This window comes from Jaminaea rosea, assembly GCF_003144245.1.
Source record: "Jaminaea rosea strain MCA 5214 unplaced genomic scaffold BDZ90scaffold_18, whole genome shotgun sequence".
Classification (NCBI taxonomy): Eukaryota; Fungi; Basidiomycota; class Exobasidiomycetes; order Microstromatales; genus Jaminaea; species Jaminaea rosea.
In genome coordinates this window covers 33283-51906 of record NW_020289992.1, presented here as the reverse complement: position 1 = coordinate 51906, position 18624 = coordinate 33283, and the positions used below count along the sequence as shown (strand labels likewise).

Below are 18624 nucleotides of genomic sequence, written 5' to 3'. Positions count from 1 at the left end.
CGGTTTGCTCGTGTCGTTTGCTCTCTCGCATCTTCCCATCACTACCAGACAAGCCTGACTCACAAGTGCCCCGCGCCCCTCCGCTACACAATGGCCAACCCAATCACCAAGATCGCCGTGACAGGCGCCGGTCAAATGGGCCTGGGCATCGCCTACGTTGCAGCTGTCAACGCCCGAGCCTCGGTCCGCCTCTACGACGGCAATGTCAAGGCGTTGGACAAGGGCGTCGCCTTCTTCGAGTCTCTCCTCGCCAAGGACGTCAAGAAGAATAAGATGACGCAGCAGCAGGCAGACGAGGCGCGCGGGAGGCTCAGCATCATCAAGGACCTCGAAGCCTTGGGTGATAAGCCGCCTGAGATGGTGTGCGAGGCAATTGTCGAGAATCTAGGTGCAAAGCAGGACTTGTTCAAGAGGTTGGCCAATATCGTGCCGGTGGAAACCATCTTGGCCACCAACACGAGCAGTATCAGCGTGTCCAAGATTGCGTCGGCGGCTGTGCGCGAGAAGTTCCAGGGAGGGGAGCGCGACCGCGAGTCACCAGCGAGGGTGAGAACGTCGAGGGGATTCGAGACGAGGCATTAGCTCCCCCTTTCTGACCTCGTGCCTCTCATCTCTCGCGCCGCCAGGTCCTCTCGGCCCACTTCATGTGGCCAGTCCCCGTCTCCACAGTAGTAGAAGTTATCCCCGCCCTCCAAACCTCGCCCGAAGTACTCTCCCGCGTCATCGAGTTTGTGGAGAAACAGTTGGGCAAGCGAGTCGTAGCATCCAAGGATCGACCGGGATTCATCGCCAACCGACTGCTCTGCCCGATGCTCAACGAGGCCATCCTGCTTCTGGATGAGAGTGTGGCAACGAGGGAGGATATCGATGCGACGATGAAGATGGCAATGCGTCATCCGCAGGGGCCCCTCGAGTTGGCGGTGAGTGCGCGGGGGCGATCAGGCAGCAACGCTACGAGCTGCGAGCTGCGAGCTGATTCATCCTCCTTTACCGCGCGACAGGACACAATCGGCCTCGACACGGTCCTCTCAATCATGGAGACGCTCCACCGTGAGACGGGAGACTCCAAGTATAGGCCGGCGGCGTTGCTCTCGCGAATGGTCGATGCAGGCTGGTACGGGCGCAAGAGTGGCAAGGGCTTCTACGAGTGCGTGTAGCGTGCGCATGTGGGCTGATCACGAGCACTGACATCTCTTCGCACCATCTCGCCGCCACAGCTACTGATCCTCTCGCTTCGCGCTCGCATCGCACGCGCGCATCGCGTGGAAATGACAATAAATTAGACGATATCACTCACTCACTCACTGAAAAGCAGACTCTTGCCCATCGCCGGACGTTGATCCACCTCTCCATCGCGTGCCATCCTGGCAAACCCTTCCAAACGCCGTAGATTCTCCTCCAAGCTCGGCGGGAGTCGCTCGTCGTACTCTTCCACTTCTTGCGTCGCATCGCTAGCCAATGGCACTGCGGGGGCTTCGGCAATCGTTGCGCTGAGCGGGTTCTCGTCGATGCCCAGCTGCGGGCTCGAGGGCGAGGCGGCGGCTGCGGCGGCGCCATCTTGGCGGACGAAGGGCTCGAGGCCGATGAGGGCGCGCAGCACGGCGAGGGCGCCAGCCTTGGATGTGACCTGATTGGCATACGCGCACGTCTGGCTCGTCACGCATCCTGGACATCCCTCTGCACATCCACACGCCTCGATGACCGCTACGGCGATGCGGATCAGCCCGTCTAAATGCTCAAAGCTCTTCTCGCAGATACCGCCATTCTGCCCGGGCAAGTCGTAGAAGATGAGTCGCGCAGGCCGTTTCCTTGTGCTCGTCAGCACACGCTCCTTTAGCGCCAGCTTGCACTCGGTCCTCACGTCGCCGGCGAGGGAGACGACGAACATGGGCGTGAGGGAGAGGAGGGCATGCTCCGCCGCATGGATGGCCGCAGCTGCCTGGATGCCTTCGTCAACCAAGCACTGCACGACCCACATGGGCACGTCGAGCCAAAATCCACGCGTGTGCCGCACGAAGGGCGGGCAGTCGACATCTACCGCATCGAGGATGTTGGCTCGCTTGTCCACCTTGAAGTAACCCCACACGTGCGTCGTGATCGTCACTTTCCCAAAGTATGCCCGACTCTCACTGCCGCGCAGAGCGCGAATACGCAGCGTCTCGGTCGCGTCGGTATCGGTGTGGTCGCGCGGGCGTGTATGGAAGTTGACGTCCGCTCGCACCATCTGTGCGATGCGCATGTCGTGACTGATGTCCTTGCAGATGTAGCTTTGCCCCTGGTGCATGAAGACAGCTCCCTCGAAAGCCTCGAAGATGGCTCGATCGATCTCCACTTCCTCCATGACGCGCGAGCCGCGACCGGGCGTCGCATCGATGTAGCTGTACGTCACCTGGCGGGCACCGCGGATAGCCACCTGGCGCGCTGGGTTGGGGCGTAGCTCGCTGCGACAATGGTAGAATCCGTCGTCGTCGGGTACAAGGCGTGTGCGGCAGAGGGAGGCGAGGTGAGGGCCAAAGTAGGCTGCATCGTCGGTGAGATGGAGTGGCTGCGTGTGCGACGGCGAGAGGGTGACAAGTCAGCGTGGCTATACGCGGAAGGGTGCCTCGCCGCCTCACCATTTCCTCGGCGGCGCACTGCAGGTGAGCCTCGAGCACAAAGTCATTGGACAAGTCGACGCTCAGCGCCGAGTCGGGCTGCTCGAAGACGTCCTCGGGGAAGCGGGCGTAGTGCTGGTCCATGGGGAACGGGTCGCAGCAGAGGACGGTGAGCGAGTCCTTGAGACGTCTACCTGCTCGGCCGGACTGCTGGCGGAGCGAGGAGATGGAGTAGGGGAAGCCGAGCATGATGACTGCGTCCAGCGAGCCGATGTCAATTCCGAGCTCGAGCGCAGAGGTAGCTACGATGCCGAGGAGCGAGCCTGGCGGGGCGAGAGCGCGGGGCGAGAGAGAGCGGCGCAAGTCAGCTTCATTCTGCGCGTCCCGCTGCACGCACTTACCCTTCCACATATCCTGCTCAATCTTCCTACGATCCTGCGCCGAATACCCAGATCGATAGGACGCCACCTTCTCTACAATATCATGCCGGTGCTCCAATAGGAGATCCTTCTTGATCTGTGAAATGACAATTTCGCACGTCCGTCGCACTTTGGTAAAGATGATGGTGCGCACACCGCGCGAGACGAGGTGGCGGAAGATTTTGGATACCTCGGCGTAGGCTGAAACGCGTCCTTGCTTGGGGTCTTGCTCGTCGATGAGAGGCGGGTTCCAGATGAGCCACTCCTTTGCGCCGCAGGGGGAGCCGTCCTCTGTGACCACTTGGACGTCGGTGATTCCCTGCGTGCGAGCGATGCGTCAGTGATAGGCGACAAACAGTGCTGTTCAAGGCGCGCGCACTCACGAAGAGCGTCTGCATGTGCTCGCGCGGATTCGCAACCGTAGCCGAGCACGAGATGAACTGCACCCCACGATTGCCCAGCGCATTGCACATCCGCCTCAGCCTCCGCATGATTAGCGAGACGTGCGCGCCAAAGAGTCCATTGTACGTGTGAAGCTCGTCGACTACCACGAAGCGCAACGAGCGCAGGAAGCGCCGCCAGTGGTGTTCGTTGGGCAGGATGCTCTGATGCAGCATGTCCGGATTGGTGAAGATGACGTTGGCCCGGTCCCGGATGTCGAGGCGAAGCTCCTTGTCCGTGTCCCCGTCGTAGGTGGCGACCATGACGCCTTGTTCTGCGAGGCCCACGTGAGAGGAGATGAGGTCCTCGAGGGAACGTTTCTGGTCTTGAGCGAGGGCCTTGGTCGGGAAGATGAACATGGCCGTCGAGTTAAGGTCGGTCTCGAGAGCGCGAACGATGGGGACTTGGTAGATGAGGGATTTACCCGAGGAGGTGGATGTGGAGACGATGACGTTGAGCCCCTGTGCGGGCGTGGGACGGAGCGAGGGGTAGTCAGCACTGCCCTTCACTCTCCATCGTTGCGTGCGAGCGCACCCACCTCGTCCAGGTAATTGAGTGCCTCCGCTTGATGCAGGAAGAATTCCTCAATCTTCCTCGTCGCCCAGAGCGCATTCACCAGCTCCTGCGTAAGCACAAACGTCAACCCATCAAATCGCGCCTCTCTCGCCGGTATCGTCTTCCTGCCTCCTGGCACAACCTGATCACACCACCACGGCTCTCCCTCAAACTCATCGATGACATCCTTGATGGGAGGACGCTCATCGGGATGGTTCATAAGGTAGTCGAGTCGGATCCGCTTCTTCCTCGGCGTCTCGCCCTTGGGTCGTTCTGCCGTCTCTGGGTTGAGCGGAACGTGATCGTTTGCTGCGGCAACGAGGAGATCGACCGAGTCTTCGCCTTTTGCTTGGCAGGCAGCGAGGAGCTCGCAGACGGCACTCTCGAACTTGGCGTTGCGCTTGTCGATCAGCTCTGTGTGTGGGGCGGTGGGGCGCGGCGGGGCGGTGACGGGGGCAGTCAGTCAGCAATCATAGCTGGTCCAGGGTAGTGGTGGCGCGCTACGCACTCTTCATCGAGGAGGTCGACGGAATGTCGTAGAGGCGACGTAGCGGTTGCTTCTTGTTGGCGTCCCTGTTCGGTCCGCGTCTCATCCCGATACTTCTCCTCCCACGCGCCGTAGCCTTTGCTCCTTGTAGCGTGCCATCGTTGAACTCGAATAGCAGCACGTAGTCGTCGCCGCGAGTGTGCGTGCTGCGGGACGACTCGGCTTGCAGGGCGGCCACGGAGGGGAGCACCTCGCTACCCGCCCCGCTAGGCCGTGCCAGGCTGGCCTCGTACGTTGACCCTTCCTCCCTCACAGCGCGTGCCGCCTCCTCGTAGATCTCATCCTGTTCCGCTCGCTTCTGCCGGGATGCATCGCTCTTGTGCGCGTCCAAATGCACCTCGAGGGCATCCGAGTCGACGTAGGCGAAGTTGATGAGGTCGGGGAGGAGAGACTTGAGCTGTGCGATGTGGTGTACCTCGAGCTCGCGACCAACGAGCTTCTCGACGCTGCTGCGGAGGGTATCGAACGTGGTAGCGAGGTGCTTGCGGGCGGAGCAGAAGGAGTAGACTGTGTTGAGAGCCTTGAAGATTTCCTCAAGGCGTTCAAATGGCTCGGGCCAGGGGATATCTTCGCGAGGTACGGCACCCGCGTCCGCGTCTTCGGGAGGAGGCTCGGCGTCGGGCGTGTTGGCGAAGTTGGCGTTGTGAGCTTCGGCTCGTGGCTCGACATCCAGCGGTAACTCATGGCTATCCTGCTCTTCTGCCGCGATGATGATCTGCTCCTGGTGGGTGTGCGATTGGCGGGGCGGGGGTGATGGAGTGCGTGGTGCGCGGAGAGGCTGTGGCGCATGGATGAGCGGCTTGATGTCCTCCTCATCCGACTCGTCCTTGATGACGATGGCCTGCGTTGCGTCGTCGCCAGGCTCTTGCTTAATTGCTTTGCTGCTACCACTGGGTCCCGCCTCCTCCTCATCATCGCTAGCATCAACGTTGATTGGCCTGCTGCTTGCCCGACGCTTCCTCTTTGCGGCCTTCATCCTCAACTGGTCCTGCTCGGCCTCACGAGCGGCCTTTCGCGCCCTCTCTGCCGCCTCACGCTGTTTCGCCTGCTCCTGCCTTCGCAGCTTCTCAAATGCTCCCACGGTACGATCTGCTGCCAATCTACGCCTCACATCCGATGGTCCCGCAAGATCGTCGGGCCCATCATCGTCATCGTTGAGGTCTTCGCGGTGCAAGTTGCTGCCAATCCCGCGGGGGACAGGGCGGATGTCCCTCCTGGACCGGTGCATGGTATGCGAGGCACCGTAGTCGTATCGAATCGTAGGCGCTGGTCGTGATGGTGGTGGTGGTGGTGAGCTCAGCAACATTGCATCGGCTGCCCGCCTCGAGGTACGTCGACCTGCATGAAGCCACGACGGAAGCAGCCACGCGGGACGCGCCAGTCGAGCTGACGTAATCAGCTTCCGCCCTCCGATTCGAGATTCGCACTTTTTGGACGGACAGGCGGCTACGACTTCGTTCAGCACCTTGACTACCAACACCTGCATCTCTCTCCTCGCAATGTCGTCCCACAAGAAGCGCAGCTCAGATGCGCACAAGTCGGGAGGGAAGGCGAACAAACAGGCAAAGACGCAGCATCGCAGCAGCGGTGGGAATGAGGAAGTGACGCTGAGGTGGAAGCACAGTGCGGATGATGCGCCCATCGAGGCCGTCTTGGGTGAGCAAAGGCGCGCGGCGTTCAGCGTGCGTATATGCTAGCGTGACACTAACGCAACCGTCCTTGATTGCTCTCAGTCGACTCGCCATCCTTCATTCCTCCACACAACATGAGTCTCTACCACCACGGCCCCTCCTCCTCCACGCCGCCGCACATCGACGATTCGCTCAACCTGGCCGCTCGCCCGCCGTCAGCACAGAATAACATCGTCGTCGAGTCGACGAACTGGGATCTGGCCACCGCGACCACACAGCAAGAAGCGACAGACGCGCGCGGCTACCCCGGGCAGTACCTCGTAGGTCTCTATGACCCGGCGACGGGGCAGGTCACCCTACACGCATCGCCGCTCCTCAATGTAGCGCGCAACATCCAGGGCTCATCGCTTCAGGTCCAAGGGAGGGCAGACTATGCGAAAGCGCGTAGAGACTTGGGCGAGGCGTTTGGTAATCGCAAGCAGAAGCTGGCCATGCGCAATGCGGATCGGATGAAGGTCGACACGACGGGAATGGCCGAAGGCGTGCTGGACGGCATTGCCACGTCCGTCACAGAGAGTACCGCGAAGGCAGCAGCAATTGCTTCGACGAGTAGCGCGACGGACGTCGAGTCTCGCCCGATCCCCACACCTCACCTCGACGCACCTACCCCAGACCTCGTCTACCCGCTGTCGGAGCTTTTCCCCTCGTCCATCTCGAGCAACATCAACCCCTCTGCCTGCCTCGCAGCAAACGATGCAGCCCACATCAAGCGACTTCTCCCCTCCCCCATGTCACGCAGCCAATGGCTCTCCAGCCGCATCTGGAATCGCGTCCTCGCCTCGAGGAACAACAACGCCAGCGGGGGCGAGGCGGGCGGCTCCTCCTCCTCCTCTGGCATTCTGAAGACTAGCTCCACCCACCAAAAACAGCAGACGCGCCTCCTCCTCTTCATCTCCTACCTCGCCTCCCTCCGTGCCCTCTCTGCCCAATCGCGCGGTCGAATCCTCAACGATCGCAAGTCCCTCCGCGAGAAGCTCAAGATTGGCCAACACAACGGCGAGGCCGAAGCTGAAGCGCTTATTGACTCTTTACTCGCCCAGTTCTGTGAGCGCGATCGAGCAAAGGGGAGGGCGAGTCTCACGCCATTTGGAGACACGAAGCTGCTAGCTACCATCTTGGCTCTCTGTCTTCATGTCGACGGGTTCCAGATCGAGGTAGATGTGCTGGCTGCTGAGCTGGGGATGGCTGCGCCCAAGTTGAAGGAGGTGGCAAAGAGTATTGGGTGTACGGCTCGCTATAGGCAGGTGGGTGGGGGTGCGGGAGGGGAGGGTGAAGGTGAGGAGAGCAAGGGGAGCGGGGCAGGGGCGGGTAAAGCCAAGAAGTTCATGGTACTCAAGTGCCCCGTCACCTTGCCTGAGCCGAGTACGAGGGGGGGACCGCCAGCGAGGAGATGATTGCCGTCTTGTAGCGCAGAATGAATGCGAATCATTTGATTGCGAAGTAGGCATCGTAGCGTCGCGTCGCACCGCGTCACAGAAGGATCGTAGGATAGGGTTCATAGCCACGAGTTGCGAGCCACGGGTTCAGGGATGGAAAGTCGATTCGCTAGCTGAAGACGGTGACGGTGAGGAGTTGGGACGTGGACGTGGACGTGGACGCGGGACCTTCTCTCTTTCTCTGCTACTGTAGTACGGCGGCACCACGGAACGGTTACGGGAGGCAAGACGGGGGAATGAGCACGACTGCGGGAACACGGCATCGGTCATCGCGGGGTGTATGGGTCTCACCCCAGCCCAGCGAGGGTCAGTAGCATAGCGTCTTGTGACGACGTGCCGGCGGCCAATCTTGATGTGGGAGCTTGAGGCGGTGTTGGCTTCTTGGGCTTGGGCTTGGGCTTGGGCTTTTCCTTGCTCGTAGAGCCGAATCGCCTCCTCTTGATCTCTCGCGGCTTCTTGTTCCCATTGACGTTGCCATTGATCGGAGTAGATGAGGTTGGTGTGTTGGGCATGGTGCTCGTCGCGCTCCCCGTGGGAGCAGTAGAGGCCAGAGCAGAGGCAGCGGCTACGCTGGGCGGTGCGAGTTTCATCAGCACCTTGAAGCCATGCGCGCGACGCAACGTGGTGGGACTCTTGGCGCGTTGCGACTGCAGCTGCAGCTCGCTGGACGACGAAGACGACTGAGTGGACTCGTAGCTCGTCGAGGGCGTGGCGTTGTGCACGTAGCCCTGCACCGTCGAAGTACTGTCATGCGAGTGTGACGAGGAGGAGGCACGTAGCGGCGCTGATCCGGATAGCTTGGCTTGGCTGCTAGTCTGCGTACCGCGCTCATCCGTCTGCGACTCGGTGCTGACGCGCTGCTTTTCCTTGCCCTTGTTCGCATCGTCCTTGGCCTCTTCCCTGCGACTCAGCTTCTTGTTGTAGTTGTGCGGGTGCAAGAGTGGAGAGCAGGTCTTCTCGCTCAACGAGTTGCGCGCGGACAGGATGGGCGGAGCGGTGTCGCACGACGAGCTGGGCGGTTTGGGGAGCGCATCGAGGGGCAGAGCAGGGAGAGGGATCTCTAGCGGTGGTCCAGCCGGCGGAGGTATGTAGCCGTTGCGACGATGTCGTGAGGATGAGACGGTCGAGGCTGTCCCCGTTGAGGGTCGCTCCGCAGGCTGGACCAGGATGGGCTTGAGGGGCGGAGGCTCACTCGCGCTGTGAGTATGCTTCGTCTCGCCCTCGCTGCCGCCGCCACCACGGCTGCTGCTGGCAAAGCTAGGCCGATTGGGAGAGCCGATGCAGTATTCGAAGCTGTGCTGATCGCGAACATTGCGGATCCATGCCTTGGTCTGGCTGCCATGCCGCAGCGCTGGCGGGGTATTAGGGGCGGCAGGCTCTCCTTGCTCGCCTTCAATCGGATCGTCCTCGTCGCTGTCCTCCTCTTGCTCGAACCACTGGTGCCGGCGACGGCGGAGCGAAACGAGAGTTAGAGATGATGTCACGTCACATTAACTCACGCGTCACGCGTCATGCCCTCACCTCGAGCATCGAGCCTGCAAAGACTGTGTTGTTGGGTTCCGAGGCGGGCGCTGGCACAGGTGGTACGGGCCTGTCCTCGGTGCGGCTTGAGATGCTAGGGCTCACTCCCTCGGCAGAGTTCTTGCGGCGGAACAAGGGCCTCGATGTTAGTTTGCCTCGTAGGAAGGGTCCGGCCGCCCACGCATCTGCAGCGAGACCTCGCCACATGACTTGGCGTGGCGACTGGCGTGGAGAGGATGGAGCCTTGCCCCCAAACGTCTGGCCATGACCGGCAGATTCGACGGCAGTGGGCAGAGTCAGCGTGGAGACGCCGCCCGTTGTGACTGACTCGAGCGAGCTGATACGCGTGCCCGGGTGTGGGTAGTCCTTGGGCGGGACAGGCGGGGATTGTTCGTCTGCCTCCTCAGGATGCGGCGGGAGAAGCAGTGACGCCCGACCTCTTCGCGAAGGCAGCGAGTCGCTCTCACTGCCGCTGCCCGTGTCTGGGGTGCTCGATCCGATGCTGAGAAAGGATTCGTAGGTCAAGCCCAGCGGAGAAGTGTCGACGTTGGCTGGAATGGTGTGCGGGATCTCGAGTGTTGTCGTCGTGATGCAAGGCGGCGAGCCAGAGTGCGCAATCACCACAGGTGCGTAGAGTCCGCGCGAGGCTGGTGCTTCAAAGTCCGCGGGAAAGAGGTCGTACTGCTCGGATCGTGCATCTGCTTCGCCAGGATCGCTCGTCTGCGTGGATGCATCTGCCCATATGACGCCTCCAGAGCTTCGGCGCGGTGGAGTGGCCGACATGTTGGTGTGAATGGTAGAGACGGGCGAGCAGCTGATGGGGCGTGGCCGTAAAGGGTGCCGCTGCGGCAGCGCGAGGGGGCGGAGGCGTGAGCCATTCAGCCCTGACTCCAGTGCAGAGTCGCACGAGGAGCGCGCAACTACCTGGGCAGCGACTACTGGTGGTGTGTCATGTTGCGAATTCTTGGACGCCGCATCGCCGCCATCGCCACCGCCGCCGCCGCCGCCAGTACGCCGCTCAAAGGCAGAATTGCCGCTGCTGCTCTTGCTGCTGCGCCGTCCTCGGTTGGCCAGAGCGACGTTGATGTTGAGCAGCTTGGCCTGAAGTGCTTGGCGAGCGAGGGAAAGGCGCTCTTCGTAAGTCATGCTCTGTCCCTCACTCGTGTGCACGAGGTCGTCGAGGTGTCGCTCTGTGCCGATGAAGGTATCGTCTACGAGGGCAAAGTTGCGTCGATGGTTCACCGCGTCGGCGTCGAAGGACGTCGAGGTGCGGCGTAAAGCGGGTGTACTTCTCGTATCCAGTGTGGTCAGAGAGCGCGACACGAAGTTGGGTTTTGACTTGTTCTTGCCCATCAATGGGACCAGCGAGGCGCTGCGGATGAGCGCACCAGAGCTAGATCTTGGAGAAGACGACGAGGATCCGCTGTCAGAGGGCGCAGTCATTGGTCGGCTACGCAAAGCCGTGCGAAAGCGACTGCGACTGCGAGCGCGCAAGGGGCGCTGAGGTGGCGTCGGATTCTCGCCAGGTACGACGACGTAGCGGTGTTCATCTTGTTGATGCAGGATTGATGTGACGGGATCAACGCGGGCGTCTGGCAGTCGTGGCTGCGGGACGAGGAAGACGGTCATCGCTGGGCGAAGGGGTGAGAGGGGGAGTGAGAGAGAGGGACAGCGAGTGGGAAAGAGCGTCGAATGAGAAAGGAAGGAGGTCAAGATGTGGATGCATCGATTGCGCTCGTCATGAATGCCCTGAACCCAGGGAGATGTGACTGTCGATCCGGTTGTGCAAGCGGCATCGATGGCCGTCAATGACGGCACACACTCCTCGAGAAGCGACGTGCCTGCGCTGATGCCTCACGTAGTGCCCCACGCAGTGCCTCACCGGACATTGGACTGCGGCCCGTCGTGATCATAACGGGCCGCCGTCGTGTGAAGCGGTGCGCGGTGCGCGGCGAACGCATGAGCAAGCCGCTGGAAGCTGCTGCTCGCTCAGGGGGTAAAGCGATGACGGGGCGGTGCGGGGCGGGACGAGCGATTTGCGGATGAGAAGACGGCGTCGATGAGTTGCTGATACTCGAAGACGAGATAGCGGTGTGATTGACCATGAAGATGCGTTATTGCCAACCCTAGCTCGCTGATTGAATAGCTCGCTCGAGGTGGTGGCGGCAAAGTGGTCAAGAAGTTGAGGAGCGGCCTCGCGTGTTGGGCTTGTCGCCCCGCCTGGATCACCTCGCATGCCTCTTTCCGTGACCGCCGCCCTCTTGGCATCCTCACCAATGGCCACGACCACGACCACGACCACGTTTCAGATCCGCATCACCATCTCGCATCGCATTGCATTGTTTGCCATACAGGCAAGAGCGGGACGTCATCATCGCAACTTCGCACGCTACGCGCCACGCCTCGCAAGCCCCTCAACTCTCCCGCTCAGCTGCGCGCCTTTGTCTGCTCCACTCGCACGCGGCGCCACCCACGAACAAAGGAAGGGTCCAGCCGCCGCTGCGATATCTCAACTTGGCGCCCTGTCTTTCCTTTGTACTCCCTTCCAGAATTGACATTTTTTCTCCGCTTGCGAATACCGTATTACGCTCCGATATAGCAGCGATGATGCAAGAGGCGTCGCAAGGCGTCGCAAGGCGTCGATCCGATCCAATTAAGAAGAGGCGTCGAGAAGACGGGGATCTTGTGGGAACGATTGCGACAAGAAGACAAAGCTGACAGGACGTCGTGACTTCTCAAGGATGGTGAGAGGCGCAAACAAAGCAGGCGAGAGTCTGAAGATAGCAGTCCAGGTTATAAGGAGATGTGCAGCTCGATGCGCAGCTCCATCTCATCCGACGTCACATCGCCATGACGCTACCAACAATGCTGCACGTCAACCGCTCCTCGCCGATGCTCAGCGCACCAGAGCTCCTCGACTATTTCGACTACACGCGTGCTCTTGAGCCGCCGCAGCCCAGACGAGTACGAGTCGTGGACTCGGGCGTAGCGGGATCGCCCATCGCTCACCAGCCGTCACGCATTGCAGCCCGTCGCGCCTTGGCCCCACCTCCACGTCCCCTCGATACCAGTCGTGCAACGCTGCAATCTCAGCGACGCAGCGATGTGCAGGATCGCGCGGACAGCGCAGCGCTACCTGACAGCGGGAGCCCAGACCCAGGCTGCCTTCATCGCTGGACTTGCGGCGTCTCAAGCAAGTCAAGTAGGACCCACTCGCGAACGACGTCCAGCTCCTCTCGAGCAGCATCCAACACTCCTGCCACGACGGTGATAGACACAGCTGCGCCCAGTGCAGCCGCCTCGGTGTTCTGCCTACCTACGACGCCCGCCGGAGCGGTCCCAACAGGCAAGATGGCTCGCGTTCTCGGCCTCTCCTCGCCTGAGCAGGCACAGAGCGGTGTCTCGTCCGCAGCGGCCATGCTAGTCGCGCATGCCAAGAGGGAGAAGGCACTCCAAACCGCGCCAGAGGACGAATTGCCCGCCTTCCCATGCCAGCGCGAGTCCCTCCATCCGTTCAAGGTCATGCAAGACTCGGTGCGTAAGCGCGGACCTCGCTCTCTGCGGCGGGGGACGGCGACGCAGCATCGCGACTCTATCCTCTCGACGAGCGTGTGGCCAAGCGATCTGGTCCCATCACCAAACGTATCGCCTCGTATCGGCGCAGGCGGTACCGCGGTGCTTCGTTCGCCATCCTCCATGCTCCACTCCTTCAAGCACAACGACGTAGACGAGTCCGAGCGACTCGTCCTCACGCCAGAGAGCTATGCGACCGTACCTGAGGACAGCGGGGGTGTGGGGGTGGGCGGGGGAGGAATAGAAACGTGGGCGCTCAAAATCGGTGGGATCGAGCTGACGAGGGGAGGTGGTGCGGGGCAGCTCACGCCTACGAGTGCGCAGATTGAGGCAGTGGGGAGGAAGGTGGACTGGGTTGTGCATCTGAGAAGCGCAGGGGAGAGGAGGGCGTGGCAGAAGACGATACAAGTGAGTCGCGGGGAGGGGGCGATCAGATGGGAGTCAAACGCTGACTGACACTTCGTTCATCGCGTTGCGCAGATCCTGGTCCGCGAGCTTATCAAGGAGGAACGTCGCTTCAGGACTGGTAGCGCTTCCTTCATCAAGCTGGCCTCGCCTCCCTCGGCATCGCGAGGAAGTGGCAGGGAGAGCGAGCTCCCCGTATCCCCGCCTTCGTTCGCAGACGAAAAGGTCTCTCTCTGCACGGCGCTGGGGGATGCGGATCGTATCTGGCAAATCACCACGAGGGAGCGACGGCCGAGCGAGCGACGCCCCAGCTCGCACACGGCCACATACTCGAGACGGCCGAGTGGCGCTACGACGCTCGATCACAGGAGACCTAGTGCGCAGACTACAGTGACTGCGTTTAAGCTGCAGGACCCTTCGTGCGTCGAGGCGAGGCCTGCAGTCGCCTACTTGCACGACGATGCTCACGAAGAGGCTCAAGAACGGCTGCGCGACAATCATGACCCCCTTACAGCGCGAACGCAACCGCAATCAACGCCAGCATCTCGAGCAGACTTCGAGCGCACTCTCGGCGAGTACGCTCGGTCGTGGGACCAATGGGTTACTTCACGGCGTCATCACCCTTACGCCAGTAGCGGGCTCAAGACGAGCGAGATCAAGACGCGCGAGACCAAGACTCAAGCGACTCTTGTCCCACCTCCCTTACACCGCCGCTCCTCCGCCTCAAGCTACGTCGACTTCCTCGACCTGTCCCCACCTCTGACGCCGCGGCGCACCAAGGCTGGGAGGGAGGAGGAGGATCACGAGGACGAGCAACTGCGTGCCGAAGTGGTGGAGAGTCTGATGGAGTCAACGACGCCGCAGCGACGGCGTTCGAGCGCGGTATTGGACTCGCCATGGAGTGCATCGACGTGCTCGGACAGTAGCACCGACACGCCCTTTGAGCGCAGCCCCATCACACCAGCGACGGGGTCGGGGGCCGGGGAGGACTTTGCGTCTCATTTCGTCGTGAGTCCGCTGCGGAAGGTGCAAGCCAGACATATGGCAGCGCTGTCAAAGCCACCGCAGGGCCCTGAGCTCGTCTCTGTGTCATCGCTGACGGGCCAACGAAGAGGGAGTGAAGGCCTTCCCGTACGATCTACCCACTTTGCATCTCCACCACGCCGTGCCCCTCGCCCGCCATCTTGCGATCCCACTATCCTCCCTCGTCGCCCCTCAAGCGATCGTGACGCGCCTATCCCGATGCGAACCACTTCTCGGACGATGTTGACCGACTTTCCGCGTCCGCCGCCAAGGAGACCAGCAGCGGCGGCAGGTGCGGGGCTACGCAGACCATCATTGCCCGTGGATCAGTCGCAGTCGCAGTCGCAGTCGAAGTCAGCGTCAGCGTCAGCGTATTCGAGTCGCAGGCAGGCGCATGAGGTGGCATTGAGGCAAATGAAGTTGGCAAGGGCAGCTGCTGCGCCCGCCGAAGTCGTTGTGGGGTGTGCGATGTAGGCGCGTACGAGCGTGCAAGTGGAGGAATGGCCAAGCCAGCTTTGATTGATCGCCCCCGCCCCGTCTGCGCCTGTTTGCCCTGTCCTGAAGTCGGCGACGGCGGGAGTGGCGGAACAGGAACAGCAGCGGGAGGAACAGAGCAGCCGGGCGGGACGAGCGAGCAGAGCAGACCACGACAGGCGTGCGTGCGAGAGAGAGAGCGAGAGCAGGGCGGAGAGAGCGGAGAGAGCGTCGAGTGCGTCGAGTGCGAGGGCGAATCGACTTGTGTTGAGCGGCCGCCTTGCTGCTTGCTGCTTGCTCTCCTTCCTGCCAACCCACGAATCCACTTCACTTCACATCTCCACCATCGTATATCGTATCGTTTCGTAGCTGCGCCTACTAGGCTGCCAAACAGCTCTGTCCCACCATCCATTATCATCCATCCATTCACATACCTCCTGGCACGCCGCCATGACGAGCAGAACAGCAGCAGCAGCAGCAGCAGCAGCAGCAGCGACAACGGCGAGCACCTCGGCCTCGTCTTCTTCGCCAGAGGACGAAGCATCGGGCTCAACCTCACGCATCAAAACTCCACTCATAGACGAAGAAGGTGGCACGCGCCGCTCACGCTCAGCACGATCAGCAGCCAAGAATGAGGCCGACGATTCCGGCGCTACTACAAAGCAGGAGGAGACAGAGGACGCAGCTGCCTTGTCCGCTCTCGACGACGGCGAAGCTGCACCTGGCGAGTCTTCGCAGCAGCAGCAGCAGCGCAGGCAACGTAGCTCGTCGATGAAGGAGCTTGCGGGATTGGGGTTGGCCAATCTGGGCGACGGGGAGGCCCTGGCCCCGCGCAGATCCAAGAGGGCCGCTCCTACTTCTCCTGGCGCAGAGACTGGCGTGGAGGCGAGTGTAAGCGCGGCGAATACGGGCGCAGCGAATGCGAGCGCAGCAAATACGAGCTTGCCTGCTGTTGAAGAGCCCGCAGAGGGACAAGAAGGAGAAGAGGGCGAGGAGGGGGACATCGAAGGGGTGACGCGCTGTGTCTGCGGCAGTTCAGGTGAGTGTCGCGCTACGCACGCTAGGCGTCTGCGTATATGCTCACCTTTTCGCTTCTCTATGCCTCTCGCACAGACGAGAATGTCGGCCTCATGATCCAGTGCGAGACCTGCCGTTGCTGGCAACATTGCGTCTGCATGGGCATGAATACGGAGGAGGACTGTCCAGACGTCTACTACTGCGAGCAGTGCAGGCCAGAGCTGCACATCGGCCTGCTCCGTCTGCTCGGCTTCCTACCCGCCAAGCCCTCTTCCTCTTCCTCCTCGTCCAACGGCGGCAAGAAGGGATCCAAGTCGCACAACAGCAAGAACCCGGGCAGGGACTCGGCGCGCGAGCTCCGCGAGGCCAAGGCGGCCGTCGCGCTATTAGCGCAGCAGAATGCAGAGCGTCGCAGGCTGGGAGGAGAGCCCATTGTGGCCAATACGGCGCGTGGGACTGGCGGAGACGCTCTGGACGAGGCTGCGGCTGCTGCGGGGGGTGAAGCGCGAGGGGAGGGGCGTGGAAGGAGTAGCCCGAAGCGTCGCTCCACGATGAACTCGCGCGACTCGATGTACGGCGGGTGGGAAGCTCTGCCACCTGGACTGCTGAACGAGGACGAGGTGTGGGACGCGGACGATGCGGCGGGCAGGAAGAGGAAGCGTGGCGGTGCCAAACAAGAGGGGTAAGTGACGAGGACAGAGCTGCCGTCGTGAAATAGAGCTGACGTAGCGCGGCCCGAACCTTGGCCCACAGATCGTCCACCTCGCTCTCACACTCCCGCTCACCTACACCAGAGGCAGGCAACACCGAGCATGGCAAGCGTCGTCGCATGTCGTCGAGTCGCGCCGCAGACGAGGGCGGCGCAGAGTCAAGTCAGGGTACGCGTAGGGGCAATACCGCAGCCACGGGATCGGGCAAGGGCAAGGCAGCAGGCGAAGTCCCATCAGCCAAACCGAAACAGCCAAACCAATACACCTACCGCAAGGAGCGCGCAGCTTTAGCAGCAGCAGCAGCCGTTGCGAACGGGAATCGCCCTTCTTCCCCGACGCCTTCGCCGAGCAAGAGCGGGCGAAGGGCGGTGGGCGCGGGGGCAGGAGGATCAACGCTACGCGAAGGGACGGGCAGTCGAGCTGGCACTCCCTCCTTGTCCTCCTCCCACGCTGGCGCAGGTGCAGGGCTGAGCAAGACGAACACCTCGTGGGGTCTCCCCGACCATCTCTCTCACTTAGCGCATCTCCTCCCCTCCCCGCACCCAGAACCGCTGAGCGTGCAACTCCCCTCGACCAAGGGCCTCCCGCACTCGCACGACAATAATGGTAGCGCGACCCGTCCCTCCCCGCACGCATTTACGCTCCTCGACTTGCCGGAACAGCCGACGAAGGTGCGCTTCCCGGGGAAGAGGATGACGATGGGTGAGATGAGGAAGCGCGTACGCGGGATCAGCGATTATATCACGCGTACGCAGCTGGAGGCACTGGAGAGGGGGAAGAGGATGAAGATGCTGGGCATCGAGGCGGGGGGGAGTAGGAGTGGCAGTGGCAGCGCCAGTAGCTCCAAGCGGGATTCCCCTGCTGGTGCGGCGGCGGCGGCGGCGGCGGGCAAGGATACGGTAGCTGGTGGGGAGAGGAGCGGCAGCGCTGCTGAGGTTGCACAGAATGGTGAGGCAGCTCCAGGTACTACGCCGACTCCGCAGTCTGGAGATAACGGCAGCAACTCCAACGGCAACGCCAGCAGCGTCGATCCGCCCTCAATGCGTCTTCTCGACGACTTGACGCGCGAGCTGATTGCCTTCCAGCAGAAGTACGGGATGCTTCCCGGTGGTGGGGGTGGCGGCGGTGGGGGGGGCACTGCGCATGTACCATTGCCAGCTGTGGTGGCGGTACGGGAGGAGTCGCAGCAGGGTCAACAGGAGAATGCAGTGGCCGCAGCAGCAGCTTCTTAGTGGTCAGTGGCTGTACGCTCGGCTCTAGCTCTCCCTCTGCTCTCGCGCTCCTTGCTGCTCTTTTTCTGCTCAGGACAATACTTCGTTCGCTCCGTCGTCACCTCACCCTTCTATCTATTGATATTGATGTGTGAATTTCGGTCTACTCTCCTTCTCCTCCTTTGCAATGGCATCTTGTAACAATGCAGACGCAGACGCAGACGCAGACGAAGACGAAGACGTGAACGCAGAATCGCCGTTGCCTTGATTGCGACGCGGCGTGCCGTCTCACAATTTTGACTAGATTGCTCTGTGCATTGCGTGAGAGTTGTCACGGAGGAGTGTGAGCTGTCAGGGGCGGGATCAGGATGCGATCATGACTCCGGCTCGCTGCTGTGTGAGCAATGGATGGCGGAGAACGGGCTGCGCGAGATTTGTCGATGAGTGTCGACGCGGGCTGAGCGACACACGAGTCAACTTTGAAGGCGGTGACGAGCTGCGGCAGCCTGAGAGCTGTGAAGAGGTAGCATTGGATCTTCAAAGGCCCTACTGTCGACGTGATCTTGACACTGTGATGATCGATTCGTCTAGTGTGTCAGCAATGGATGCTGTCAGGTTGTCGCGTCGCAAGTGGGCGGTTAGCAAGGCAAGTGCTTGTGCTCGTCAAGGTACCGTCTTGAGACTTCGCAAGCGTCACAGATGACGAATGGAGCACGTTGCGAGCGCAACAACATCGCATGCTGGGGTTTGGTAGACGCAGTCGTGGTGCTGGCGACAAAGATGCAGCAAGAGGGAACTGGGATCCATCGACGCTAGAGTAGCACACAAACGATGCCAGCTCAAGTCGACGTCGGGGGATCGTCTCGTTGATACCACCTCACCTCGCCTCGCTGCGCCCGTCTCGCTGGCTACACACACACACGGGACGGCTCTGATCTCGTGAGCAGACAGAGTGTGCAGCCTTGGTCGTCGTCGTCGTCGATTGCGCGTCGATGCGTGCGTGCGTG

At 61.6% G+C, this 18624-nt stretch overlaps 6 protein-coding genes across 6 annotated transcripts; 4 read left to right on the top strand and 2 right to left on the bottom strand.

Annotated features, from left to right (window-relative positions):
* Positions 1 to 22: 22 nt before the first annotated feature.
* On the top strand, positions 23 to 1537 carry BDZ90DRAFT_234650 (hypothetical protein). The gene is made up of 4 exons (XM_025507097.1): positions 23 to 546; positions 627 to 920; positions 1002 to 1147; positions 1218 to 1537. The coding sequence occupies exons 1-4, from the start codon at positions 91 to 93 to the stop codon at positions 1222 to 1224; spliced, it is 903 nt and encodes a 300-aa protein (XP_025359299.1). The 5' UTR covers positions 23 to 90; the 3' UTR covers positions 1225 to 1537.
* On the bottom strand, positions 1298 to 5532 carry BDZ90DRAFT_256332 (P-loop containing nucleoside triphosphate hydrolase protein; the record flags this gene model as incomplete). Its single annotated transcript, XM_025507888.1, has 6 exons — positions 1298 to 2545; positions 2616 to 2917; positions 2996 to 3332; positions 3397 to 3915; positions 3993 to 4423; positions 4518 to 5532. 6 exons carry the CDS (start codon positions 5530 to 5532, stop codon positions 1298 to 1300), a joined length of 3852 nt encoding a protein of 1283 aa, XP_025359298.1.
* A 489-nt stretch (positions 5533 to 6021) lies between these two features.
* Positions 6022 to 7641, top strand: BDZ90DRAFT_276163 (hypothetical protein; the record flags this gene model as incomplete). The annotated part of the gene is made up of 2 exons (XM_025508917.1): positions 6022 to 6212; positions 6290 to 7641. Exons 1-2 carry the CDS (start codon positions 6056 to 6058, stop codon positions 7639 to 7641), a joined length of 1509 nt encoding a protein of 502 aa, XP_025359297.1. The 5' UTR covers positions 6022 to 6055.
* A 329-nt stretch (positions 7642 to 7970) lies between these two features.
* BDZ90DRAFT_262905 (hypothetical protein) lies at positions 7971 to 10833 on the bottom strand (the record flags this gene model as incomplete). The annotated part of the gene is made up of 2 exons (XM_025508547.1): positions 7971 to 9119; positions 9205 to 10833. 2 exons carry the CDS (start codon positions 10831 to 10833, stop codon positions 7971 to 7973), a joined length of 2778 nt encoding a protein of 925 aa, XP_025359296.1.
* Positions 10834 to 12054: 1221 nt separating this feature from the next.
* On the top strand, positions 12055 to 14603 carry BDZ90DRAFT_262904 (hypothetical protein; the record flags this gene model as incomplete). The annotated part of the gene is made up of 3 exons (XM_025508546.1): positions 12055 to 13185; positions 13258 to 14190; positions 14478 to 14603. 3 exons carry the CDS (start codon positions 12055 to 12057, stop codon positions 14601 to 14603), a joined length of 2190 nt encoding a protein of 729 aa, XP_025359295.1.
* Positions 14604 to 15129: 526 nt separating this feature from the next.
* BDZ90DRAFT_262903 (hypothetical protein) lies at positions 15130 to 17638 on the top strand (the record flags this gene model as incomplete). Its single annotated transcript, XM_025508545.1, has 3 exons — positions 15130 to 15718; positions 15793 to 16378; positions 16450 to 17638. 3 exons carry the CDS (start codon positions 15130 to 15132, stop codon positions 17636 to 17638), a joined length of 2364 nt encoding a protein of 787 aa, XP_025359294.1.
* Between the last annotated feature and the right edge of the window lie 986 nt (positions 17639 to 18624).

Excerpts from the sequence above, each read along its gene's own strand:
- BDZ90DRAFT_234650 (XM_025507097.1), top strand. The coding sequence starts at position 91 with ATGGCCAACCCAATCACCAAGATCGCCGTGACAGGCGCCGGTCAAATG. Across the intron at positions 547-626 it reads ACCGCGAGTCACCAGCGAGG|GTCCTCTCGGCCCACTTCAT; the intron begins GTGAGAACGTCG and ends TCGCGCCGCCAG. Across the intron at positions 921-1,001 it reads AGGGGCCCCTCGAGTTGGCG|GACACAATCGGCCTCGACAC; the intron begins GTGAGTGCGCGG and ends ACCGCGCGACAG.